The sequence below is a fragment of the Chroicocephalus ridibundus genome, chromosome 11 (assembly GCF_963924245.1).
Source record: "Chroicocephalus ridibundus chromosome 11, bChrRid1.1, whole genome shotgun sequence".
Lineage (NCBI taxonomy): Eukaryota > Metazoa > Chordata > Aves > Charadriiformes > Laridae > Chroicocephalus > Chroicocephalus ridibundus.
This window is the reverse complement of record NC_086294.1, coordinates 2,295,332-2,323,223: the sequence shown is the minus strand read 5'-3', so window position 1 is coordinate 2,323,223 and position 27,892 is coordinate 2,295,332. Positions and strand designations below refer to the sequence as shown.

Below are 27,892 nucleotides of genomic sequence, written 5' to 3'. Positions count from 1 at the left end.
CCACGCCACGGCACACGCCGGGATGCTGCGGGGAGGAAATTGTGCACGGCTCCCAGTGGGCAGCAGGGAGTAACGGGACAAGACCAAGCAGGGGGAAATGCCGTGTGGGTTTTAGGAAATGTCACCTGGCAAAGAAGCCATTGGGGAGGGCGGCAGGTCCCCCCCCCGGGAGCCGGGCACGGGCAGGGCTGGAGTGGCCCTGGAGCCCCCAGGAAAAAGGTGTCTGGAGTGACACAACACCTGTGCAGTCTGGAGGGGAAGATGTGCCATTAAGGGACGTGCACGCCTCCGCACCCCCACTGTACACACACACGCGTCTCCATCCCTGCGTGCAAACTGCCCTTTCCCCCCGCCACGTTCACCCCCTCGTCTTGACATGCCCCACCCCCCCCACGCATACACGCACCTTCACTTCTCTGGTGTCCTATGCATGCATGCCTCCATCCCTCCTTCCGTACACGTCTTAGCCCCTGTGCACCCTTGCAGGCACGCGTCTCCCTCCTCCCCGTCTGCATCCCCACCAAAAATCACCCTCGCAGCACCCGGGGTTGGCATCCCGAATCTCCATGTCCCTGGGGGTGGAGAAGGATGGCCACATCCATGCCACCACAACTCTGCCAGCCCGGCAGCTCCCGGCAGGCTGCCGTCACGCTGCGGCTTAGAGAGGTTTAAGGGAAAGGCGGGGGCGGGGGGGAAGACGGACGTGCCAGGTCTCGGAGGCCGAGGCCAACCCCAGCAACGCCAGGCAGGGGGTGGTGGGATTTGCTGGAGTGCTGGGCAATTTCTCTGCTGCTCCGCTCCATCCTCTCATTTTCGCGGCAGGGTCCGAGGGGTTGATGGGCAGGTTGGTGTCGCTGGCGCGGCTCCCCTCTGCTCTGCCGGTGATGCTCGCCCGCCTCCCAGTCCACCCAGCGTGTGCCTGTTTTTTTGCAGGAGGAAGTGGACGCGGAGCTAAGGGGCTTTGCCGGGGATTTTTGCAAACCTTGGGGATGGGTAGGGGGCCACACAGCATCGCCAGCGGTCCCAGCTCCATCCAGACGCAGCCCCGCTCGTCCTGTACCCCTGGCAAGCTGTGCTGTGGCCATGCCGGGCATCCCATGGCACTGGCCGCTGTGGGAAGGGGCAGAGGGAGTTGGTGGAGGAGGATGGAGGCAGGTGGGGACAGGGATGCTGCAGCCAGGCGGTTCCCCTCCAGCCGGCCATGGACCAGAAGCTGGGGAGCCACACCAGCTGGCACTGCCAGCGGGGCAGAGGTGTGGGGCAAGCGGGGGTCCTGCAACCTCAGTGCCCCTCCAGCCCCCTTCCGGCGACCTCGGGCCCTGGCCTGCGGGGATGATGGAGCAGATGATGCTCTTGGTCTGAGGCGAAAGGCAGACCGGAGTTGCCATGGAGACCGGCTATGTCATTTTAAGGAGGCACGGAGGCATTCGCACCCATCCCTCTCGGATGAGCCCCAGCAATGGGAGGCAGGGGGAGCGGGGTTGGGGGGACACACCAGCATCCCCTTCAACCCCAGGGGGGTCTGCTGGTCCCCAGCAGTGCCACCCTACGCCGGAGCCAGCAGCCAGGCTGCAGGCAGGGCTGCCTGCCCAGGGCGTTCCGGGGTGGGGGGAGCGGAGCAAAGATCCCTCAGGGACATCTGTGAGCAACTGGTGGCACTGGGGCAGAGTTACTCTGCTGCCAGCCAGGCCTGGGCAGGCGATAGGGAACAGCCTGCAAGGAGCAGAGGTCAATACATGCCCCCCTTCCCACCCTCCATTTTCCTGAGATTGCCCCATGTGCTGGGGAGGGGCTGCGAGTGCCGACCGAGGGGCTGGGGTGAGGTTCTGGGTGAAAGCAGTCATATCCTGGCTTTCTGGATAATTTAAGCTTTAATTAAAATGAGGCTTTAAGTATTAGCAGCCCCCCCCCCCTCCACCACCACCACACACACACACACACACACGCTCTGCTTCCCGGGAGCGGGAGCGCTGCTGCTGCTCGGCCTCCCGGCGCCTGCGGGCAGCTCTGGTGCCTCTGCTGGAGTCCCCTCCGCATCGCCACAGCCCTACAGAGGCAGAAATTATAGGGTGGGGGGGGGATTAAATATAGCAGCACCTCCAATGGGAAAAAGCGGCCCTAAATACGGAGGCAAATAAAGGGATGCAAAGATGCCCCCTCCATCCCCATTTTCCCAGCCCGGGAGGATGTTTGGGCATGCTCTGGTGCCATGGGGCAGCAATGGGGCTGGGGGTCGCTGCATGTTTGCTGTAGGTCCCCTTGGCCTGCCATCCCCTGGCCCTTTGCGGGGTCCCCCCGCAGTGCTGGTACCCCGAGATCGAGCAGTTCCGGAGATGCTGCCGGCTCTCCCTGGGGCTGTCATGCTGCTCGGGGCTGTCGCGCTGCTCAGCGCTGTCGCCGTTCAGACGGGACCGGATGAAAATCGGCATAGCTGCACCGGTAAGTCCATGGCCGGGAGGATGCCAGGTGCCGAGGTGGCTGCCAGTGCTGTGGGCCAGGTTGCCCAGGGCAAGGGTTTGTAGCAATGATGGGGCGGGGGAGGACGGGACACGGCAGCGTGTGCTGCCTGCACAGGAGGCGGCCAAGCCTGCAAGCTGCAAACAGAAATGATGCCTTGACGGGGTTTGGGGAGAAAGGAGGGCGGCCGTCTCCGGCACGACTCAGAGAGAGGTGCTGGCACTGTCCTGGGGGTCACACAGGCTGGGCTCAGGGACACCCTCCCCTGGCAGATGCTTGCCCAGAGCAAGGGGACATGGAGCTGGGGCGAGGGGCCATGGGCTGCGCACGGTGTGAGGTGTGTGCACACGGTGTGAGGTTTGTACGCACGGTGTGTGCAGCGTGAGCCACCTGCTCCCGCCGGGCAGGTGCACGGTGAAGGTGTGCGGCCACGCAGAGCACGTGGGAGACGTGGGCGCACCAAGCGTGTGAGGCTCGTGCCGTCAGGCACGGGGTGAGTGTCATCGGCCGTGCCGCGTGTGCAGTGTGAGCTGCGGGTGCAGCCCGCGCGTGCGACGTCGACGTGACATGTGGTGCGTACGCGGTGAGCTGCAAGTCTCTGTGCGGCAGCGTGCAATGCGAGGTGAGTGAATGCAGTGCACGCTCACTGCGGGTGGTGTGAGCGGTGCAGGGCATGGACTCGACGATCTGAAAGGTCCCTTTCAGGCGGTTCTATGGTTCTATGCGTGCATGCAGCGCACGCTCGCTGTGGGAGGTGTGAGCGGTGCAGTGTGGTACACACCACGTGAGGTGTGTGGATGCAGTGCACGCTCGCTGTGGGAGGTGTGAGCGGTGCAGTGTGGTACACACCACGTGAGGTGTGTGCAAGCAGTGCACGCTCACTGTGGGATGAGTGAGCGGTGCAGAGCAGGGCGATGCATGCATGCAGTGCACACACCACGGGAGATGTGAGCGGTGCAGTGCAGGGAGATGCATGCATGCAGCACACACTCACTATGGGAGGTGTGAGCCATGCAGTGCATGGACTACATGATCTGAAAGGTCCCTTCCAACCCAGGCAATTCTAGGATTCTATGGGTGCATCCAGTGCACGCTCACTATGGGAGATGTGAGCAGTGCAGTCCGGTACGCCATGCGAGGTGCTTGGATGCAGTGCACGCTCACTGCGGGAGGTGTGAGCGGTGCAGTGCAGGGAGATGCGTGCATGCGGTGCATGCTCCCTGTGGGATGTGAGAGCTGTGCAGTGCAGGGAGATGTGCGCATGCAGTGCACGCACACCATGGGAGGTGTGAGCAGTGCAGTGCGGGGAGATGCGTGGACGCAGTGCACACTCACTGCAGGAGGTGTGGGCGGTGCAGTGCAGGGAGATGCGTGGAGGTGGTGCACAAACACCATGGGGGGTGTGAGCCGTGCAGTGCAGGGAGACGTGTGCATGCAGTGCACATTCTCTGCGGGAGGTGTGAGCGGTGCAGTGCAGTACGCCACGCGAGGTGTGTGCATGCATGAACTGGGCGAGAGGAGCGCGGCGTGCAGCTGCATGCCCAAGGCCAAGCGGCAGACCGTGGTGGCCAGGGATGCATGGAGCAGGATCGAAGTATTGGCACCCCAAGGATCCCAGGCTGGATCCAAACGGGCCCCAGCTGCTATAGGCATCTCCCAAAACCTTAGGGAGCTCTTCCCCCCAGCTGCCGGAGCCTGGCACACGCCCGCAGCCGCCTGGCCGGGCGGGAGCATCTCCTCCTGCCATGCCTGCCAAGACTCCCACTCTCGAGACTCTACGACAGGAGAAAAGGGAACAAAAATTCACGTTTTCACATTTAGCTTCCTTTGTACTCAGCTAATTAGCGCCTGAGTCTGGTGATGTCATTAAAGCAGCACTAAGTCTTTATTGGGGTAATTTAATTTTCCCTTTCATATCAGGATGATTTCCTTTGTTGGGGTAGGTGCTGGGGAGGGGGAAGGGCCCGTGCAGACAATTGCTATTGTCAGGATAAATAATTCCCCAGTGGATTGACAAGGGGGGGAGGTGGGCTGGGGGGGGGCTGGGAGCTGTCACTCACCCAGGTGGCAGCAGGAGCCGGCCAGCCCGCGGGGAGTTGGGTGCCTTGGGGTGCCTCTCCCCATGCCGGGTGGGCTCCCCCCGGGCCAGCCAGGCACCTGCCTCGGCCCCTTTCCAACCGCCAGCACCACGGCAGCCTCTGCATTCCAGAGGCGAGTGGGTTAAAGTTGGCGGGGGTTGCGGGGGGGTGGATGTCTCCCGTATAGCTCCCCTGCTTCTCCCACCCCATCACCATCCCTGGTGCCGGGGAGAGGAGGGAAGCAGATTGTAGTGGGGTAAAAGGAGCATTTCAGAGCCACCGGAGACCCCGTGGGTAGTAACCCGCTGGAGACACACAGGGCTCTGCGTGCAGCTGGGACGTGCAGGGGAGCAGGGACCTGCCGGGGCTGGCGTAGACCAGGAGGAACCCTTAGGGGTGAAGGTGACCCCAGCTTGGGGGGGGGGGGGGGGGGGGTCCCCAGTGGCATTCCTGCACTTGGAATGGTGGAACTGGGCTCAGCAAATATCCCCTGCTCTCCAGGCTCTGCGTGCCATAAGGTGATGCTTGAGCACTCACTGCCGCGGCAAACTTGGCACAAGGAGGGGGCGGCCTCCATGGGGCAGCGTGCGAGACCCAGTGCTTGGCGTAAGAGAGGGGCAGGAGGCTGTTCAGAGTTGCAGCTCCCTGGGAGACCCACTCGAACAAGCCTCCAGCCCCTTTCCCAATCCTGTCTTCCCTTGTCCCACGCCTCCCCTCAGCCCCTTGGCTCACGCTGCCCCAGGAGGGATCCCAAACATGGCGTGAGAGGAGAAGGAGATGTCCCATGGGGTCAGAGCCCCTGAGGACAGGCTCTCTCAGTCCCCACCAAGCATCGCTGGCAGCAGGTCTCCATCCCACCCCTGCCCCACCATGCTCGTCATCTCCCAGCCCTCCAGAGCACGGGAGAAAAAGGTGGCACGTCCCCAGGAAGCAGCTGGGAGACGAGAGCTGTTGACGTGTGCCATCATTCAAGTCATGATGTCCCCGGGAGCTTGGGCACAACCCGTGGTAAGGCTCCAAAGGGGTGATGAGTGGGGCAGGCTGACCCTGGTGCAGGGGTGCACTTCTTGCCCAGGCAGAGCTGGTGGCCATGATGTCCTGGTCCAGCAGAGCATCACCAGGGTGGGAAGCAGTGGCTGGTGTGATCCCAAAGTCCCAATTCATCAGATTTAACTCTCCAGACACTTCCAGAGGAGCCATCCTTCCCCGAAAACAGGAAGGGATGTGCCTGGGAGGAGAGCACAACTGAAGGGAGCTATTTTCCACCCACCCCCGGGTCCATCACCAGAAGGAACCAGCCCTTCTGGAGCCCACCCTGCAAGTCCCACCTTCCCCAAGGCCCCCCAAGCACTGCTGCTGGCTTGGATGTGGACCAGGAGGAGGGGGAGACGGGCTGCAGAGGGGAACGTCACACCCAAAATGCAAACACCGGCTTGTTGGTAATTAGCAAATGTTTCAAGAGGAATGATGAGAAGCCAGTGACAGGCGGGCGGGTTTCTATTAAAAGCTGCCACGTGTGATCCTTCTCCAAGCCTGCCGGCCCCTCCTTACCTGGCGCAGGGGAAATCAGATGCAAACCTGACATTAATGCAGCGTTCTGGGGCAAGCTTTAATTGCAGCCGTGGCAGGACCTGTGGAGCCGGGGGGACAGCGGTGGGGCCCGGGCGGCAGGGTGACGGGCACCCTCACCTCCGCCGCCAGGAGAGGAGCCGCCCGGTGCCTTTGGGTGCTCTTCTCCCCGCCATCCTCCTCCCCGACCTTCTCGCAGAGGGCGTTGAGTCACAAGGTGCGCTGAAGAGCGCACTCGGCACCCCGCGTGTCTCCACAAGCAGAGGCACTTGCTTAAATGTTAAGGGCTTGTTTGCATCCAGCGGAAGGGAAGCAGGAGCTGAGCCCCAGCTTGCCAATTGCTCCTCTGTGCCTTCCGGAGCCAAGGGGCCAAGCAAGTGCTCCTCCACGCAGGGAAGCATCCTCGAGTGATTCCTCCATGTGCTCAGCCCCCAAAATGCCTCTTTTCAGCCTCACATGGCTTTTTTTTTCTGCCTTAATGACTTTCCAGAGCATCTGCTGTGTTACAGAAGGAGCATCCCAGACATTAGGGAAGGTGGAGGCCAGGGCAGTGTTTGCGAGGTGGCCCCAGGACTGATAAACAGTGGTGGGGTGGGTTCTTCTCATGAATCTGCAAACCAAGCCCAGGAGGAGCCAGGGCACACGGCACTGGAGCAGTAGGAGCTTGGTCCAGCAGCATCCAAAGCAGACATATGGTGGCCTTGGGCCAGGAAGGTGGAGATTGCCACAGAGCAGGTTCTGAGGATAGATCTGCTCAGCAATACATCTTGCAAGTGACGGGAGCCAGGAGAGTAACCTAGTTCTGGCTTTATGAGATTGGCTCCCCCAATCCCCACTCCCTGAGATGAAAGTGAGTAATTACTGTCTGACTCGGCAGAACGGTGAAGGAGATCAGCCAGAGGGGCCAAGCCCACTGGCGGTCGAGACCATCGCTTTGTGGGTTAGTGCGCATCTCCTGCCTCTGCTCAAGGTGTGAGCAGCGGTGCCCATGTCCCTTGCCATCATCTCAAGGTGAGGGCTCCCCTTGCTTCACAATTTCTTCTGGCCTCACCACCGTCACATCTCGATCCCAACCTTTCTGCTGTCCAACAGGTCTACCCACATACTAAGGAGCCAGCTCCATTGGCTGTAAACCCAAGAGCAGGAGCAGGGATGAACAGTGTGCTCATCTGCCTCTCGGCAGGGTCCTCTGGCAACTGATTTGCTGAGCGACAGCAAGGTTTTGCTTTTAACGAGGGCTGGTTGTGCTGAGCAGGGTTTTACTTGGCCTCCTGCTGCCCTGGGCTGGCTGAAGGACGTGGGTCTCTCTCAGATGAGCTCCAGACCTTCTGGAAGCGACGTGAGCTCTTCCTTAGAGTGTTCTCGGGGAGTTTCTAGCCGTCGTTCTGCCTGGATCTAGCACTGGGGACAGAGTTGCTTTAAAAAAGAAGTTGGATGAGAGGCTCCTTCCACCCAGTCCCCTCTGTCCTGGCTGTCCTTGGTTAGCTGGGACCTCCTATGATGCGGCTCAGGTGAAGGCAGTGTGGGAAGTGAGGGCTCTTCCTGCTTCGGGTCAATTCGGAGCAGCGGGATCCTTGCAGGTGAGATGTTGCAGAAAGGCAAAGAGGTGCCCGAGGACATCGGTGACACCTCTCCCCTGTCACTGCTGCAGGAGGGGACAACCCTCAAAGGTGCATGCAGCTGTCGCAATCCCACCACCACCAAGAAAACCCCAGAGCAAAGGTGCTTCAGGATGGCTGGGGACATCACAATTATTGGGTTATTACCCAAAATAGTCAGCTGGGGACAGCAGGTCTGGAGCAGAGGACTGTCCTAAGGCAATATCAGCTCTCCTTGCTGTCAGCGTCTGCTAGCTGGATCTACCCTGGACCTTCTCAGTGGTCTTCCAGGGTTGACAGGGTGCCCCCTTGTCCCCTGTGGGTGGTGACATCCTCTTTCCTTGCATCCAGCTCCTGGCTGCCCGGCAACTCTTCAGATGCCCTCACACCCTCCAACTGCTGCTGTTAACCAGCTGTCCCCGTTGCCTTCACCACCGTCCTGAGCTTCAAGAGCTCATTTGTTTCATTAGCTGGTACCTGGGGAGGGGGTCCCTGTGCCACTGCTTTGTCCAGGATGCCTTGTCCCCGCTTTGGGGTGACCCTTGGGACTCCGTCCCTGCCTGTCCCCGCCGCTGCTGCTGCCTGCCCAGGCTGCTGCACACACTTGGCAGCACCATGTGGGTCTGTGACCTCCACACGGTGCCTGGTTGGGGTGATTTGTATCTTACAAACACTCTAGTCATTGTTTAAGGGCTCTTCTTTGGACTACAAAAGCACAGGCAGCTGCCACACTTCTCTGCTCCTTAATGTATTGCCTGGCCTGTCTGTCTTCCCTCGAGGCTGAAAAAAACCCTCTGCCCAGGCAGCATCTCCAAGCTCTCCTCCTGCCCAGGGTCACGGCTCCTATCAAACAGGTTTGTGAGCTGCAGTGGTGTTCTCCGGTTTATTTCTGCAAGAAGAAAGACTCATTGCTTTGTTTTCCCATCTAGACCCTCCACACTCAGCCCTGTTTCGTAGAATCATAGAATGTGTTGGGCTGGAAGGGACCTGCAAAGGCCACCTAGTCCAACCCCCCTGCAGTGAGCAGGGACATCTTCAACCAAATCAGGTTGCTCAGAGCTTTATCCAGCCTGGCCTTGAATGTCTCCAGGGGTGGGGTCACCACCACCTCTCTGGGCAACCTGAGAGGCAAACTGGCTTTGCCACCAGTTTTTAGTCCTGGGCATGTGCAGGGGTCCCCCCTGCTCCTGGCCAACAGCCACCCCATGGCTGTGAACCCCCCAAGCAGTGATGGTGGTGGTGCCAGAGGGGCCATCCTAGCTCTGCTACAGCGTGAGCCCGTGCCATGTGAGCTGGACCAGCGAGCCCAGGGCATCCACAATTGTTGCCGCAGCCCAGGAGGTGCTGGGGTGGGTGACACCAGCGGCATGGAGGTGGCTGGGGAGAGGCTGAGCTGGTGGCGACACCGCTGGAAGAGGCAGAGGGAAACAAGGCGGGGGAATAGAGGAGGGGTCCTGCCATGAAGAAAAGCATGAGGAGGATGAGGAGGGGTCCCCAGTCCGCTGCTGTGCGGAAACGATGGAGCCCGCAACTCCTGCCCTGCCTCCCCCGCACCGTAGCTCACTGCAGAGGGGCCCTCGAGTGCGCGCAGGCGAGGAAAGGCAGGGAAGGGGGGGGCAGGGGGAGAGATCTTTTCATCTAAAAGGTTACATTTGTCCTACTTCCTCCCATCTCCAGCAATTAACTTGAAGGGAGACATCACTGCTAATTGAGCAGTGAAGATCAGGAGCAACAATTACGCCTTTTGACAAGAGACAGCACAAGAGGGACTGCTCTGAGGCTGAGAATGGTAGGGAACGGTTTCTATGGCAATATAACTTTCCTCTCTTCCTCTCCAGCCATAGAAATGATAAAAATGTAGATTTCTCCCTGATTAATGATTTAATGAAAATAAAGAAAATTCTTTAAAAAAAAAAAAAAAGAAAAAGGAAAAAGGGAAAGGGGGGGGGAGAAAAAATCGATAGGACGCAATGTTTAGCATGAGTCTGCGGCTGTGGGGAGAATCGATGTCCTTCTCTGGGCTGGACGCGGTGAAATCTATTACGGCAACGTGCCGAGGACTCAAAGCGGCCCTGCCGTTTGGTAATTAGGCGGCAGGCTCACACGGGGGAAACGTGAGGGCTATATTCAGATCTCTGATCAAAGGAGCTGCCCATCAAAGAGCTCCTCGCTCTGGCTTCTCCAGCAAACCTTCGCGCTCGCTCCACATCTCTCCTGCCTTCCTTTCTCCTGCCTGCCTTCCCCCAGCCTGCCGTGCTCCTCTCCAAAATCATTATTTTTAATTTTAATTATTCAGCCCGGGAATTCAGCCTGACCCCATGGCGGCCGGGAAGGGGCGGTTGCCAGCCCGGCAAATGGCGATGCCACGTTCGCTGGCAGCGAGATAAAGGGATGACCTGCCGCAGAGGTGGCCCTAAGCACGGTGGCAAGGGCTACCATGGCCAAGCAGTTGTCTCCCTGGGAGAGAAGCAAGGAGGAGGAGGAGGAGGAGGGTCAGGACTCATCCTGCCCCTGCGGAGCTGCCCCTTCCCTTGTGGAAAGACCTGGTGGGGAGCAGGTGGGGCAAACAGCAGCTCGGGGCTGCTCATAGCCCATAGCTGAAGACGACACGAGGGACGCATCCATCCGTATCCATCACCAGCAGCAGCTGGCCACTGTGCCACGCTGCCTGGCTGGAGGAGCCAGCAACAAAGTCTAGAGGGGCCAGCAAAGCTTTTCCCAAGCCTTCTCTTCCCCCTGCCTCGCTGACCGGGCACGAGCATCCTCTGTTTCGCAACACACTCCGCAGCCCATCTACTTCCTCCTCAAACAAGCAAGTTTTGGGTTGTTTTTTATTTTTTTTCCTTTAAGGTGATGCTGCTTCAAGGATGCAGGGAGGTGGGTGGGGTGCGCCCGGCCGCAGCTGCTCTGCTGACACAAGGGAAACGATGCAGTGGGTTCAGGCCAGCTCAAACCAAAAGGCAACGGCCTTCGGCGAGCAGAACTGGGGTCTGCAAAACACCCCAGGGCAGCGGGGAGACTTCTGCGGCCGGTCCCCTAAGCCCAGCCCAGGGTATGTTGTGCCTCCTGCCACGGGGACCATCCTGGGTACTCCCATCCCCCCTGGCTACCTCCATAGGGATGCGCCTTCCCCATGGCAGACTGTTCCCCCTGCGGCGGCAGCCCTACAGCTGCCCATCCTGCCCATTCCTGCCCATTCCTGCCCCTCCCTGCCCATTCCTGCCCCACACCAGGAGCCAGCAGGGCCCCAGGACGCACATCTCCAGCCAGAGCTCTTTATAGGAGCAGAGCTTGGGCACACGGAAGGACTTTCCCACCTCCTCAGTTCCTATTTTATTTGCCAAACCGAAGCATAAAACACACATAAACAAATCTAACGGCGAGAAATGGGTTGCTATCAAATCAACAAATTAATCTAATTATAGGGCTGATTAAATCGTATCAGATAAACCAGCGTCTCCTTCCCAGTGCTTGGCAGCCGCGTGGGGGAAGCAGGCAGCCCCGGCTCCCGCTGTGCTGTTGGGTCCATGGCATGGACAGGATGCGGACACCCCGGGGCCGGCGGCATATTGGCAGCCCCAGCATGGCAGGGGGGCACCGAGCCCCCTCTCCCCAGCCCCGGCGCGGGACGGCTGCGCTGCACATCTGAATGGCAAATGCGGATGCAAAGTACATGATTCCTCGGGATTAACGATGCCGCTCGAGCCCGCGAAATGTATGCGGGGAGCCGTCTTTGGAGCGAGATTGCTTAAACCTAAGCCTGCTTTACGGTATTTGAGGAACAATTTTATCAGTGCTGTTTGCAGAGCTTTGCCGGGGTCGTTTCCACCTCTCCGGGTGCCTGCATATGCCAGCACCCATGTGCAGGCGGGAAGGCACTTCTGCACCAGCACCCATGTGTCATACCCTGCCTGCTGGGAGAGAAAACGCATCCCGTCTGAAAGGCAAAAGCTCTTTATCGCCTGGTGACACCCGGCACGAGGGTTCTGTGTGCAAGACCGCTGGCAGGCTTCGCCCAGGAAGGTGGTGGGGTGGCTGCAGACCTTCGCTGGAGGGGCTGGTGGTGGCTCTGAGGCTTCACACGACGGACTGGTTCCCCGGTTCCACCAGAGCTTGAACTTCAGATCTTGCCCCTCGGGAGACTCTGGATGGGAAGGTGGAGAAAGCACCGGTGTGCCCGCCTAGGCCAGGACGTGTAGGCTCCCCACAAGCTCCTGCATCTCAGTGAAGAAGGCAAATCCTTTTAAAAGTGAGTGTTGGCTCTGGTTTCACCTGCCTCTGGAGGGTGGCAGAGGTTTCACTGCCGCTGGCAAGTTGTTTTCCTCTTTTCAGGGCATCATTTGCTCCCAGCCATGGGTTACATCAGGTCTTGATTCTCCTCCTCTTGCTCTTCTCTTAGCCGAGTTGCTCTTTTCCAGGAACAAAGGCATTGAGAAGTGATGTTTTGTCCCCTAATGGAAGATTATACCACAGTGCTGTCAACCTCAGCAGAAGACAAGACGAGCTGGAGAGCCCCAGCGTGGGGCGGAGCTCTTAACCCTCTCAGGGCTCCCAGCAGGTCCCACTTTGCCCCCGGCTCTGCTGATGCTCTTCTCCTTCACACCCCGCTTCAGGCCATCCTGGACAGCTTCTGGAGGCCAAGAAAATACACAACAGCAGGTAAATCGGAGTATCACCCGCTTGTCAGAGCCAAGGCCAGGGTGCTATGGCCAAGACCAGGCACATCTCGCCATGACACGGGCAAGCGACGCGTGGTACCGCGGCTGCAGGGCTGTGGGGGGAGCGTCCCCCCCAGGAGCCAGCCGGAGGGAGAGGATTATCCAGCGGGAAGACTAAAGATACGGCTGTGACGGGCCCAGCTGGGTGGATCAGCCCGGCGGAGATGAGAGCAAAGCCTCCTTTCGTGTTCCAAGGCACCGCTCCGTGCCTGTCCCCAGCATGCCACGTCTTGGCAGCACCGCGAGGGCTGGGGTACCGGTGGGGAGCCACCGCGGTGGGCAGGGGGGGTTCAAAGCAATGCCGACCCAGGCAATGAGCTCAGCTTCGGACAGTCTCTCGCTACTATTTTTTTACAAATCAATCCTTAATCTGTCCTTTCCCCCTTGTAAAAACACGTAAATAACGCAAGCGGCGGCTCAGGGATACTCAGCTGCCAGGTCTTGCACCCCTGCCCAGAAATATTACTCGGGGGGCACATCACACAGCAGATTTCCCGTGTTTTCGGCACAGGCGAGCGCTGCGGTGCCCTGGGCCATGCCAGGTGCCTGGGGGTGCTGAGGACAACCCCAGCGTATCCCTGGGGTGGGATTTAGGCTGTCGGTGGCAGGGTGGGCAGCGATGGGGGATGCTGAAGGTGATGCTGGGCTGGCAGCATCCCCCATCGCTGGGGAGGACAGCTCGGGTGGGGGGCACAAACCAGCCACCTAAACGTGCTCCCAGTGCCCCCCGCTGCTCCCAGTGCCCGCGCCCACCCGCTCTGGGAGTGTTTGCGTGCGCCCTTCTCCCTGTGTGCATGCATGTATGTGTCTACGCAGAGCCGCGTGCGTGCGTGCATACACGTGTGTTTCTGTGTGCACATGTGTGTGTACACGTGTGTCCGTGCCCGTGCGTGCCCACGTGAGGGTGGGGGTGCGGGGGGCTGCGCACAGGGGTGGGGGGGGAGCTCCGTGGAGAGGAGCCGTTTCCCAGCCTGCGCTGATGCAGTTTAGCAATCAGAATAACTTCGCTGATGAATATTTAAGCCCGAGCGCTGAATATTTAAAGCATTCAATTATTTTAATGGCTTCTAAGTGTGACAGCGAGAGGGGACGGGGGGGATGGCTGCCCCCCGGGTCCGGGCAGGCAGGCAGGGATGCTGTGGGCAGCCCCCTGCTCCGGATGGGGTTGGGAGGGAAGTGTGTTGTCCCCAGCAGGGTGGTGGCATCTTTGTCATCCGGTGCCGGATTCCAGTGCAAACCCTGCCGGAGCTTGGGTGGGTGGGCGGGCAGAGCCCCAGTGGGCAGGAGGAGAGTGGTGCCCTGCCACCCTGGCAGCCTGTGCCCTGTCCTACTGCCCTAATTCTTGCCTGAGCAGCCTCGACGCGTGCCAGCGCCACGCAGTGCCAAACCCCTCCTCCCTGCCACCAGCCCTGCTCCCGAGCGGCGCCCGTCCCCGTGCCATCGTGCCACCGTGGCAGTGGAAGCACCCCCACACCAGCACCGGGATGCTGTAGACATCCCCGGGGATGCGAGGATGCAATTGGGACGCCACAGCCACCCTCACCCCCAAAGTGCCCCCGAAGGCAGGTTGGCGGTGATGGGAGCGCAGTGTCCCCACCGTGGTATGCCCAGCCCCACGGCGGGGTGCTGCCCCCCGCAACCTGCCCCAGGCCCGGGGCAGGAGGGTGGCGGAGAGCAGAGAGGAGCAATTCCTCTGTGCGTGCTCCCGCGGCCATAAATATTCATATTCTTATACTAATTTTCCATGTACTTTTCTGTCACATCCAATTTTATTTTAATTTCCCTTTATAAACCTTCGCAGCTAATGCACTCTGTGCTCCCATGATTACCCCAATCAGCCGGCGCTTTAAACACAATCCCTGTAGGCAGCTCCTGTTGGAAGCTGTAGGATCACCGAGCATCCACGCAGGAGCTGGGCACACTCGGCAGAGCTCCTTTGCCACCCTGCGGTGGGCACAGCTCCCATGGTGGGTCCCACCCATGGTGGGCACCGTCTCCGGGCTGCGCTGGGCTTCCCGTGGTGGCCACACCAGAGGACACCTCCAGAGTCTTGTGTTTTTTGCAGTAGACTTGGTCGTGTCCGTGTCCTGCAGCATGTGTGTGGCACGTGCTTGCGTCTTGCATAGGGACACGGCTGTCCTGGTCACGGGTCGCCTGGGCAGGTGGTTTGGTAGATCCCACCTCCGGGCACCTTCCTGCGTGGCACCCAGCGGGCAGTGACGCCCTGCCTGCGGGCAAGTCCTGGTTCCTGGAGCTCCTGGAGAAGAGGGGCAGAAGGTGTGCAGGGTCACTGTGCTGGTCTAGCCGGCATGCTAAGGCTGTGCCAGGGCTGTGCCATGCCGGATGCCTGGGCTCAACAGTGCCTTCCCTGCAGGGATGTGCCGTGCCGTGCCGTGCTGTGCCGTGCCATGCCATGCCATGCTCTGCCACACCAAGCATGTTTCCCAAGCTCAGTGATGCCATCCCTGCAGTGTCATGCTGTGCTGTGCAGCTTGGTCACGTTCAGCAGTGCCGTGCCATGCCACGCTGTGCCATGCTGTGCCAAGCAGGTTGACCAGGCTTGGCAGTGCCATGCCATGCCACGCTGTGCCATGCCATGCAGGCTGCTCATTTTCAGCAGTGCCATCCCTGCAGTGCTGTGCACTGCCAGGCTGTGCCATGCTGTGACAAGCAGGCTCAGTGATGCCATCCCTGCAGTGTCATGTCATGCTGTGCACCCTGCTCAGGCTCAGCAGTGCCATTTCTGCAGCACTGTGCCATGCCACGCTGTGCCATGCTGTGCCGAGCAGGCTGGCCGTGCTCGGAGGTACCATACCTGCAGGGCTGTGCCATGTCATGCCACGCTGTGCCATGCCATGCAGGCTGCTCATGTTCAGTGGTGCCATCCTTGCAGTGCTGTGCCATGCCGTGCTGTGCCATGCTGTGCCAAACAGGCTGCCCAGGCTTGGCAGTGCCATGCCATGCCACGCTGTGCCATGCCATGCAGGCTGCTCATATTCAGCAGTGCCATCCCTGCAGCACTGTGCCATGCCACACTGTGCCATGCCGTGCCAAGCAGGCTGCCCAAGCTTGGCAGTGCCATACCTGCTGTGCTATGCCATGCCATGCCATGTTAGCTGCCCTGTGCCGTCTGTGTGTGTCAGTGCCAGGCCCCGTACTGGCGGCTGATGAAGCCGGTGTCTGTGCCGTGGCCCATCTGTTTGCCACACAACTCAGGCAGCCCTGGCCGGGTCCTGCTCATCACATCCTGCGTGCCACCAGCACCCTGGCACGGCTCAGTGCCACCACACCGCTGCTCCCACAGCACTGCGGGGTTCCAGCAGCCCTGGAGGCACCAGCGCTGGCCAGGCAGTGCCAGCAGTTGTGCGGAGGCTGAGCCAGCACCAGGGTCACCAGGGATGCCATCAGTAACGAGAAAGGTGCTGGCTGCCTGCAGTGTGCCACCCTGCCCAAGGGGACGTGTCCCTGCCCTGGGTGCAAAGAGGTTGGCACTGTGTGTGCACAGGTGTCCGTGCATGTACCCACAGCTGCGTGTGTGCATAGGGGTGTTTGTGCCCGTGCACCACTCGGTCCCTCGCTGGGGACCCCGAGCCAGCCCGTGGCCTGAGCACACAGCAGGCATTGGACAGGACACAGCCCCAGAGGGTCAGGACATTTCCCCACACCGGACAGGACATCTCCCCAGCAGGGCAGGACGTGTCCCCAGTGGGGCAGGATGTGTCCCCCGTGGAGCAGAACATACCCCAGTGGGGCAGGATGTGTCCCCAGCAGGACAGGATGTATCCCCAGTGGGGCAAGACAAGTGTCCGGTGGGGAAGCATGTGTCCCCAGCAGGGCAGAATGTGTCCCCTGCAGGGCAGAACGTGTCTGCAGTGGGGCAGAACATGTACCCCAGCAGGGCAGGACGTGCCCTCAGCAGGGCAGGATGTGTCACCAGTGGGGCACAATGTGTCCCCAGCAGGCCAGGAGGTGTCCCCAGCAGGACAGGATGTGTCCCCACTGGGGCAGGATGTGTTCACAGTGGGGCCGGTCATGTCCCCAGCAGAACAGGACATGTCCCATCAGTGCAGGACACGTTCCCAGCAGGGCAAGACATGTCTCCAGTGGGACTGGATATGCCCCCAGCAGGGCAGGATGTGTCCCCAGTGGGGCAGGACATGTCCCCAGCAGGACAGGACATGCCTCCAGTGAGGCAGGACATGTCCCCAATGGGGCAGGATGTATCTCCAGCAGGGCAGGACATGTCCTCAGCAGGGCAGGATGTGACACCAGTGGGGCACCATGTGTCCCCAGCAGGGCGGGATATGTCCATAGGGGGGCAGGACATGTCCCCAGCATGGCAGGAGGTGTCCCCCACAAGGCAGGACGTGTCCCCATTGGGGCAGAACGTGTCCCCATTGGGGCAGAACATGTCCCCCGCAGGGCAGAATATGACCCCACTGGGGCAGGATATGTCCATAGTGGGGCAGGACATGTCCCCAGCAAGGCAGAATGTGTCCCCATCAGGGCAGGACGTGTCCCCAACAGGACAGGACATGTCCCCAATGGGACAGGCCACCTGCCCTTGCGCAGGAACGGCTCCAGAGTGGGGTCACACAGCAGCAGGCGATGGGAAGGGCCAGGGCTGCCGGGATGCAGAGCGCTGCTGGCAGAAGGAGGCAGCGCACGGATGATAATTATTTCCTCGCCATCCATGGGGACACGAATTAAAGCGGCTGGGGGGAACCCGTGCCCATCTCCTGCTGGGGGTCCCACGGAAATCCCCCCGCGGGCAGGGACGGGGCGGCTGCCGTGCTCCTGCCAGCCGTGGGAAGTCACTCAGGCTCCGCTCGCTCGCTTCTGAAGACCTCTTGATAAACATTTATAAACATTTGTAGTATTTTAAATTCCCCCTCAATAATTTATGAATAGTTATTTTATATACTTTAAAGAGGGTAATAATGTAAAATTTATAAGGCGGGAGCGCTCGGAGTGGCAGCGCGGCGTCGCGGGGCTGGGAGCGGGAGGCGCAGCCTTCCCCGCCTCTCCCCGCCGAGCACTGATTGAAACTTTAAAGGCTGCGGCAGCGGGGGAAAAACGGGGCGTCGCGGGGACGCGGAGGGGCACGTGAGCACGGCGGACACGGGGGGACACGTCGGCCGGGCGGGGTGGCAGCGTCGAGGCTGGGCCCGAAGGTGGTGGAAGGAGGGAGGGATGGAAAGGAGAGAAATGCGGGGATGGAGGGGGCTGAGCGGTGCAGATGGAGAAGGAAGAAGGGGAGCGGGCGAGAGGGGCGAAAGGATGAGGAGAAGGAGGAAGGGAGGGAGGAGGGATGCGTGCGAGGGAGCGATAACCGCGGCGGGAGGCTGCGGGAGCGAGGGATGGGAGAAGGAGGGATGGAGGGAGCGGCGGGGAGGGGCGAGAAGCAGCTGGGAGCCAGAGATAAAGAGGGAGGAGAAGGGTGCCCAGCTCGGAGCGCGGGAAGGTGTCAGGCAGACGGACGGATGGATGGATGAGGGGGTGGACAGATGGATGGATGGGTGGATGGGGGATGAGCAGAGCAGGGAGAGGCGTCAGCAGGGGTGCGTGGGGGAGCGTGCCGGCATGCCCAGATCCACAGCGTGCCCCCATGGTGGAGGGGGGGGCGGGGCATGAGCAAGGTTTGGGGTCCAGGGGTACGGGAAGGCGGGGAGAGGTGCCCGGAGCTGTGGGGATGGGGATGGGTGCGTTTGGGGGCTGTTGGTGTCTGGTCGTGCCCAGGAGGCGCCTCCGAGGGTGCACCAGGGTGTAAGGTACGTGGGCAGGGTGGGCTCACGTGCGGGGTGGCTGACACACACGGGGGGTGTGACGGTGCCAGGTGGGTGCGAGTGCGCACGCAGGCCGTCAGCGCCCGCCTGAGAGGTGGGGCGGGGGGGGGGGGGTGTGCGTGTGTGTGTGCGAGGTGTGGATAAGTGTAGAAAGCGCGCAGGGCCGGAGGGTGTGCGCAGCGTGGGTGAGCAGGGAGGGAGTGCTGGTGCAGGGGGTGAAGATGGGCAGATTGGGAACGCTGGTGCAGGGGTGAGCGTGAGCAGGGCGGGAATGCTCGTACTGGGGGTAAAATGGGCAGACTGGGAGTGCTGGTGCAGGGGGTGAGTGTGCGCAGGGAGGGAGTGCTCGTGCAGGGGGTGAAGATGGGTAGATTGGGAACACTGGTGCAGGGGTGAGCGTGAGCAGGGTGGGAATGCTCGTACTGGGGGTAAAGATGGGCAGATTGGGAATGCTCGTGCAGGGGGTGAGCGTCAGCAGGGCGGGAGTGCTGGTGCAGGGGGTGAAGATGGGTAGATTGGGAATGCTGGTGCAGGGGTGAGCATGAGCAGGGTGGGAGTGTTCATGATGGAGATGACTGTGAGCAGGGAGGGAGCGCTCCTGCAAGGGGTGAAGATGGGCAGATTGGGAGTGATGGTGCAGGGATGAGTGTGAGCAGGGCGGGAATGCTCGTCCTGGGGGTAAAGATGGGCAGATTGGGAATGCTCGTGCAGGGGGTGAGCGTGAACAGGGTGGGAGCGCTCATACAGGGGGTAAAATGGGCAGACTGGGAGTGCTGGTGCAGGGGGTGAGTGTGAGCAGGGTGAGTGGTGGTGCAGAGACGAGCACAAGCAGGGTGGAAGTGCTCGTTCAGGGGGTGACTGTGAGCAGGGCAGGAGTGCTGGTGCAGGGGGTAAAGATGGGCAGATTGGGAGTGCTGGGGCAGGGAGGAGCGTGAGCAGGGCGGGAATGCTCGTACTGGGGGTAAAGACGGGCAGATTGGGAGTAGTGGTGCAGGAACAAGTGTGAGCAGAGAGGGAGTGCTTGTGGTGGAGGTGAGCGTGAGCAGGGTGGGAGTGCTGGTGCAGGGGGTAACGATGGGCAGGTTGGGAGTGCTGGGGCAGGGACGGGCAGGAGGAGGGTGGGGGTGTTTGTGCAGGAGGTGAAGATGGGCATATTGGGAGGGCTCAGGCGGGCATGAGTGTGAGCAGAGAGGGAGTGCTCGTTGCAGGAATGAGTGTGAGCAGGGCGAGAATGCTGGTGCAGGGGGTGAAGATGGGCAGATTGGGAGTACTGGTGCAGGGAGGGGTGAGTGTGCACGCCCCGCAAGTGCGCACGGGGCGGGAGTGCACGTGCGGAGCATTACTGCACGTGCACCTGAAGGCGAGGAGGCGAGTGTTTGCCACACAAAGGTGGCCCCCCCCGGCTTCCCTCAGGCTCCCAGGGGTCCCTGTGGCAGGACCCTCACACCAAGGCACCTCAGAGCCCTCAGGGACAGCCCTCCCCCAGCTCCCCGAGGGGATGGGGGGCAGCACCCCACGCTGGGCTCCTGGGGGCTGCCCTGAGCTCCCCGAGGGCACGCGACGGGTGCCCCTTCCCACGCAGGGCACGCCAGCAGGGCCCGCCTCAGCTGGAGACACCCCCCCCCCAAAATTACTGCCCAAATTACCAAGGCACCTTAAATGCCCAAGCGAAATCCGTCAGGAGCTGGCAGCCGCAGAGAGGGACCTGCCACAAAATGATAACATCTCCCCGTGCTATATATAGCGCTGCCTTTATATACATATACCGATAGATATTTATTTATGCCGCTTCAAGGAGGCTGGCAGGGAGAAAGGGGAACACCCAGGTAGGGCGTGTGTAGGGCTGCAGGGGGGGGCGGGAAGGGGGCACGGCGTGTGAGGTGGGAGCACAAGCACGGGGCAGGAGCGCACGTGCCTGTGTGGGGGGTGTGAGTGTGTGGGGTGTGAGTGTGTGAGGGGTGTGAGTGTCCTGGGTGTGAGTGTGCAGGGTGTGAGTGAGTGTGAGGGGTGTGAGTGTGAGTGGGGTGTGAGTGAGCGTGGGCCATGAGTGAGTGTGCTGGGGGTGAGTGTATGTGCAGAGTATGAGTGTGCGCGGTGTGAGTGTGCAGGGTGTGAGTGAGTGTGAGTGGGGTGTGAGTGTGCTGGAGGTGAGTGTATGTGCGGAGTATGAGTGTGTGCGGGGGGTAAGTGAGTGTGCGGAGTATGAGTGTGCGCGGTGTGAGTGTGCAGGGTGTGAGTGTGAGTGGGGTGTGAGCGTGCGTGGGTGAGTGAGTGTGCAGGGGTGAGTGTGTGCACGGAGTATGAGTGTGCACGGTGTGAGTGTGCAGGGTGTGAGTGAGTGTGAGAGGTGTGAGTGTCCCAGGTGTGAGTGTGTAGGGTGTGAGTGTGAGTGGGGTGTGAGTTTGCTGGGGGTGAGTGTGTGTGTGGAGTATGAGTGTGCACGGTGCGAGTGTGCAGGGTGTGAGTGTGAGTGGGGTGTGAGTGAGTGTGAGGGGTGTGAGGGTGAGTGGGGTGTGAGTGTGCTGGGAGCGAGTGTGTGTGCGGAGTATGAGTGTGCGCGGTGTGAGTGTGCAGGGTGTGAGTGTAGGTGGGGTATGAGTGTGTGGGGTGTGAGTGAGCATGAGGGGTGTGCAAGGTGTGAGGGGTGTGAGTGTGCGGGGTGTGAGTGAGCGTGCAGGGTGTGACTGTGCTGGGGGCGAGTGTGTGCGCGGAGTATGAGCGCGCGGGGGGGTGAATGAGTGTGTCGGGTGTGAGCGTGTGCGCAGGGTGCGAGTTGTGCGGGATGTGAGTGTGCCGGGTGTGAGTGAGTTTCAAGCGCTCGAGTGAGTGTGCCAGGGGCGAGTGTGTGCACAGGGTGCGAGTGTGTGTGCGGGGTGTGAGTGTGCGGGGTGTGAGTGTGCGGGGTGTGAGCCCTCATGCGAGCTGGGCGAGCTAGCTGCATCCAGGGCGCGAGCGTGCGAGGCGGTGTTCGCACGCGTGCAAAGCACAAGCGGGCGCAGGGAGGCTCGGGGGCTCCGTGTCCCCAGCTGGGGCCAGCAATGCCACCAATGGGGACCCACCGGGACGCGGGGATGGGGGCACACGCAGCACCCGGGGTGCAAGGGGAGGAGGGAAAGGGACACCCCAGGCTCCCTGCAGCCCGGAATGGGGAAGGCGCCGGAGCACTGTCAGCAAAGGGAGAATTTCTTTATTTTGATGATAATTTCCCGGCGTTTGGGGCTGTCAGGTTCCTGGTTAGCAGCTTCCCCCCCTCTCCCGCCCCACCTCCGTGGAGCTGCTCCGCGTAGTTGACATCGCAATTGTTTTCTGAAGAGAACACGCGACTCTCTTCTTATGTATTCCCTTTCCCGGTGTTTGTATTTGCTTCAAAGTCTCCTCATCACCCTGTTTGGTGACAAAAACTCATGTCTGGAGATCAGGGTAATGTGTTGCTTTTCAAAGCCCCGGGAGGAGGGGGTTGGTAGACATGGGTTTGCTGCATTATTTACTTCCCCGCGGCGCCCTGCCTCCCCCGCAGCCCTGCCTGTCCCCCCCCACCATCCCATCTGGGTGCTGGGGCACCCACCCTACCAGCTGGGCCCCCCCCGCAAGGTGCTTGGCATCCCACCCCGTGCTCTGGGGTGGTTGGGGGCACGCAGGCACTGCAGCACCCATGGAGATTGGGGGGGGGGTGGGGGGCAGGGAGGACACCGGGGGTGTCCAGCTCAGCCAGGCAGGAGCCCCCCGGGTGAGATTTGGAGCAGAGCAGACACCCCGCAGCTTTGCAGATGGTGTCACAGTGTCACACAGCGTGGATAGCACGGTGTTGAGGTGTCCCTTTGCCTGGCACTGCCCCGTCCCTTGCCCATGTCCAAGCTGGTCTTGTGGGGGGGACAGCAGGGCAGTGGACGAGGGCCCCCATTGCACCTGCCATTGTCCCTGCGCCGGGGGTCTGCAAGCTGCCAGTGCCCCGTGGTCACCTTGACTGGTAGCCTGTCCCCTCCGGTGGCACCCCGGTGGACGTGACCCTGCAGCCGGCGGGGGAATGAAGGCAGGGTGCGGGGTGCGGGACATGCGGTGGTGCACGTCGCCCTGAGCTCAGCACCTTCGGAAAGCAGCCTGTGCGTGCACGCCGGGGTGCACGGGGCTCCCTGTGCACACGCTGAGCACGACGAGGTGGGAATCGTGGCGCCCGCTCGCACGGGACGCGTGCTGGGGAATCGCCTTGGCAGGTGCGCTGGCACAGCCTCCCCTTCCTCGTGCGTGCCGGGCCACGAGCACAGGCAGTTCTCTATCTAATTGATCAATTAATTATCTCCGGCATTCAGCTGCATATTGGTTTTAGATGAAGGGATAGGCTAACAAGCGGATTAGGCGCGTGTGTCTTCAAGGGAGCGAGCGAGCCGGGATGTGGGAGGAAGGAAGAGAGATAGGAGATAGGCGAACACACAATATGGGCCCCTTGCTATTAAAAATGCTGGAGCTGGCACCAGGGACACAGCTGCAGTGACGTGGTGACACTGTGTGGAGGATGCTCTAGAAACAGTGATGCCGAGACAGAGGATGCTCCAGTAATGAGGGGCCAAAGCAGGAGGGGGATGCTCCAGAAATGCTGGTGCTGAGGAGGGAGGATGCTCTAGAAATGGTAAGACTGAGGCAGGGGGATGCTCCAGAAATGGTGATACGGAGGCAGGAGGATGCTCCAGAAGTGCTAGACTGAAGCAGGAGGATGCTCCAGAAATGGTGGGACCGAGGCAGGAGGATGCTCCAAAAATACTGCTGCTGAGGCAGTAGGGCACTCCAGAAATGGTGAGACCGAAGCAGTAGGATGCTCCAGAAATACTGGTGCTGAGGCAGGACGGTGGTCCAGAAATGGCTCTGTGGCAGGAGGATGATGCTGTGGCACGACAAGGATGCTCCAGAATCAGTTCTGAGTGCCCAGTGCCCACCATGGTTTGCAGCCCTGGCCTGGCTCATCCTTTCTCCATCCCCTTCTGCCCTGCCCAGGGTGGTTGGGACCAGTCCCACTGGTCCCCGTGGACCATGGGTCTGGGGAGGCAGCGTGTCCCTGGGCAGCGTGGCTGCATGTCCTGGAGCTGTTGTGTTTTCTAGCACGATCGTCTCCCCAAAACGTCTGGGGTCAGGAAAACCCAAGCAGCTTCCCATTGGCATTCAGGAGAAAGGATGGCATTGGTGTCAGACCCCCTCGCCCCGGACCTCCTCCAGCAGTGCCTGATGGTGGCGAGCCCCCAGGGATGGCCCGAGGAGGCGGCCGCGGGTGTCAGCCATCCCCACTTGCTATGGGGGCTTATTAGCGCGACAGGCTGTCACTCAGGCTGCAGCCGGCCCTGGGGGCACACCTGGGGCTGGAGGGACTCCCGGCAGCGTAGGGTGGGTGGCAGAGCTTTGCACTCCTCCAGCAGGCAGGGGCATATTTCTGGAACATATTTCTGGAGCATCTTCCTGCCTCAGCACCAGTATTTTTGGAGCATCATCCTGCTCGGTCCCACCATTTCTGGAGCATCCTCCTGCTTCAGTCTAGCACTTCTGGAGCATCCTCCTGCCTCATTATCACCATTTCTGGAGCATCCTCCTGCCTCCGTATCACCATTTCTGGAGCATCCCCCTGCCTCCGTATCACCATTTCTGGAGCATCCCCCTCCTTTAGTCTTACCATTTCTAGAGCATCCTCCCTCCTCAGCACCAGCATTTCTGGAGCATCCCCCTCCTGCTTTGGCCCAGCATTTCTGGAGCATCCTCTGTCTCGACATCACTGTTTCTGGACCATCCTCTGCCTCAGTCTTACCATTTCTAGAGCATCCTCCCTGATCACCACTGAGCCTCCCCGGGCACCCAGGCGCAGTGTCACCCCCCCGGTTGCAGGGGGCTGCAGCCAGGCAGAGGGTGTGGGCAGGGGGAGGCAGCAGCGTCGGCCGCGGTCCCTGCCTGTCACCCCAAGACCACAGCCCCGGAGTGCCTTGTTCCCTGCCAATCTGTGTCAGGCGCCAATCCCCACCTGTCAGCGTGGGATATGACAGTCCATTAATGACCGTGGCGGAGCGGGATGGCTCCGCGCGCAGGGGAGGGATAATTGTTTGACTTTCTTTACTTCCCCTCCTGCTGTCACTTGCTCTTCGGAGCCCTGTCAACCCCGCGGCATCCTCCAGCCCTCTCGCACAGCACACACAGGCGCTGCACAGCTCGGCACACGCACGCACGCACGGTGTCCTGCGAGCGCCAAGCCGTCGCACACGGGAGCTCGCGTACGTGTATGCACACGCGGTGTCCGCACACATCTCCCCGGGAGATACCTGCACATACACGTGTGCTGCAGCCTGTATCCCGCATGCGTGTTGCTGCACACACATGCACGACATATACGCGCACATCCTTTACTCTGGGGGCGTTCAGCGCTAAGAAACATACCCACATGCTCGAACACACGTGCACGCACACATGTGTGCATAGTCAGCCCTGGGAGATGTATGTACACGCACCCACAGCCCACCCTCAGTACCGAGGCACACAAACACACCCCTACAACGCTCCCACACTCGTCCCCTCCATCCTACACACATTTGCAGGCAGGGAGCACACACACGCCCTTGGGTACACGAGGTACTGGCATGTCCCAGTGTTTTTGCCAGCTGGGGACTCTGGCGTGTCCTAGCCGAGCTCCAGCCACCCCGCTCAGCCTGGCGCAGGCACAACTCTCCATGCCCCGTGGAGCTCTGGCCCCAAAACCTGCCCAGGGTGGGGGGATCATGCCCCAAAACATGGACATTGCATGCCCTGAGAGTGCATAGGCATGCACAGATATGTGCCCAGCCACCTCTGTGCGCCCAGGGCTGCATTCCCGTCGTGTCCCACAGCATGGGAGGAGCAGGAGGGAGGCGAGCAGGGTTGGGAGAGGAGGAGGAGGGAGATGAGGAAGAAGGGTGGCAATGCCAGCCGAGGTTGCGGTCACTGCGCAGCCAGGGGATGGGTTGGCTGCGCCGCCACAATGCCGCACAAGGATGGCTCATGTCGTCTGCCGGGGTCCCCGAGGGCAGAAAGCATTTCCCTCGTTAGCCGGGATGCTCTTGCCGCTCTCGGGCTGCCTGCCCACTGCCCGCAGTCCTTCCTCCTCCCTGCTGCGCCCCGCCGCTTGCCTCGGCGTAATTAAAGATCCAACGACCTTTGCCGGCTGCTTGAGACGCTGGAACAAATGAAGGGTAAGCACCAGATTACAGCCCAGCTCGGCAGCCCCGCAAATCCCTTTAATGAGACATTTTGGCAGGGCCAGCGGGGTGCCCAGCTGCCGGGGTGGGCTGGCACCCGTGCCTGGCCGCGCTGGGGATGGAAGCGGGGACTGCACGGGGTTTCTCGGCCAGCCTGGTCATCGCCTGGCGACAATGGCGCCAATGGATCCCAGTCCTGACCCCATCCTTGTCCTGCTCCTGACCCTGGCTAGGCAATGGTCCTCAGGGCCCCGACCCCACAGGCATCCTGGTAGCACATCCTCAGCGAAGGGGCCACCATGGCTCCAGCGCCACCCACCTCCCCCTTAGCACCCACCTATGTCCAGTGGGAGCAGCACTGCAAGCGGCAGTGGGGAGAAGGCTAACAGCACCAGGACCAGCCTCCCGTGGGGACACGGGGTCCCCGGCCACCGGGCTTGGGGACGGGCACAGCACGCCCAGCCCAGGGCTGCCAGGAGGTTTATCTAGTCCGACTGTAATATCAAAAAATGAAAAAGCCCGAATGACTGATGGGGCCATAAGGACGCAAATCAATAGTTGACACCACGAACGATGTCTCCGCTCATATTAGTGCCAAATTAAGCTGTTTACTCAAACTTTACCCGCACAAGAAGAAGCCGGGACCAGTGCAGGGAGCCGAAGATGGATGGCATGCTCAGGGGCCTGGAGGTGTGATTTTTCTTGCTGTGACAGACAGTTTGCAACAATGACGGCCTTCTCCTCGCCTTCTCCTCCTTGCCTTCGACTTTGGAAGGTAGAGACACGGTGAGGGGACTTGGAGAGCACCCAGGCAGCAGGACCCCATCCAGACACGCTGACTGCCAGGGCCTGGGGCTCACCCGAGCATCCTCCTGGCCAGAGAGAGCCCAATGGCCCTGTCCCCCTCCTGGGAACACCTGAGATGATGGCAGGGGCCAAGGTGGTCCCGGGCTCCTCTGTGACATGTTGCAGGGACCAAGTGAATCAGGAAACAGGGTGACATCCCAGCTGGACTCCTTACCCAACCATACCGAGCTGACTGGGGTCCCCAGTCTATCTGCACTGTCCTAGCATGTCTGTGCCCCGGGGGTTATCTCCAGTGTCCCCAGGTCTTTCTGAAAGACAGCACTTATCCTTCGTGTCCCTGGGTGCTTCTTCATGGGGACATTTATCCCCTGTGTCCCTGGGTGCCCTCACCCTGGGGTATTTCTCTCCGGTGTCCCTGCCCCAGGCGTTGCTCTCCCGCATCCTTGTTCCGGGTCTTTATCTCCAGTGTCCATGGTGTGGTGTTAAGTGATTCCCTGCTCCCACCTTGCTCCACTATGTGACTCCTGCTCACCATGACCGAGAGCCTGCTGGTGACCACAGCACGCTCCGTCCGCCAGCCATTCAAGTCCCTCCCTGTGGCCGTGACATCTTCTCCACTCCCCCCAGCTACTGAGTTGTTGTCCAAGTACACATTTCCATCAAAATTTGAAGGAAGACCAAAATGACCAGGGAATTCAGGACGAACTCAGCCAGTACAGAAACGAAAGCAGGGATGCACCGCAGGAGAGCAGCAATATTTTCCAACCTAGTAATTCCAACATGGGTTTCTCCAAATTGACCTTAACCTCTGGCTAGCAGAGCAAAACCCAGCGGCCAGGGCATGCAGTACCCTGCACCCTCTTGGTGGTTAGCATCACCTGAGCCCCGGGATGCCGGCATTTGGGATACGGGGTGGCAGCAATGTGGCACAGGGACCCGAGGATGGCAGAGCCAGTGATGCTCCCTCCTCCCGGAGCTGCGCAGGCGGAGAGAGGGCAGCGGGCAGAGGCGGGGGCCGGCAGCATCCACCTCATGCCTTTTAATAAAACATGAATTAGGTGCCAACGCGTATTAGATTCACTTCCCCGGTGACAGAAAATCAAAGGCTTCTCCCATCTTTTCTAGAGGCGCGTTCCTGATTGATCTGGAAGAAGCAGCTCAGTGCGAGGGAAGGAGTCTATACACACCGAAACAGCTCTTTAATTTCTTAATTTAATATCTGACACGTAAAGATTCTCATTAAGCCAGTCAATGAAGCCTGGAAATACAATTTTCGTGCAAACTGTCGCTATCATAACTTACACGAAACTTCAGATGGTGCCCTGTAAGCGGTGTGATTAAAACCATTCATCTTCCCTGTCAGTCGCCCGCTCCTGCACCCCCCTCAGCCGGTCCCCTGCCCCGTGATGCCCGTGCCCGCCGTGGCCGGCTGGGCTCGGCACTGCGTGGGGCTGGTAGATGCCGCTGCAGCGCTGGGCATCTGGATGATGCTCTACGTCTGCATCCCGGGTCGGATCCTGCAGGGACACAGGGGCAGAACTGCCCGGGCCTGGCAGGCGGGGGGGTCCGGACATCACGCTGGGCAGCCCCCCCACCACGCACTGCCTCAGTAGTGGGTCCCCCAGCCCTGAAATTCCCCCCTGGCAGAACATGCACGGGAGGGAGAGCTTCCCAAAGACG

General features: G+C 60.7%; 1 protein-coding gene across 1 annotated transcript in view; it reads left to right on the top strand.

Moving 5' to 3' along the window:
* Window positions 1-2,057: 2,057 nt before the first annotated feature.
* LOC134521916 (START domain-containing protein 10-like) overlaps window positions 2,058-27,892 on the top strand; it is a 48,333-nt gene continuing 22,498 nt past the window's right edge. Inside the window, exon 1 of the mRNA XM_063349026.1 lies at window positions 2,058-2,439. Within this exon, the coding sequence (XP_063205096.1) occupies window positions 2,416-2,439 (24 nt within the window). The 5' untranslated portion in view covers window positions 2,058-2,415. The remainder of the gene's footprint in view (window positions 2,440-27,892) is intronic.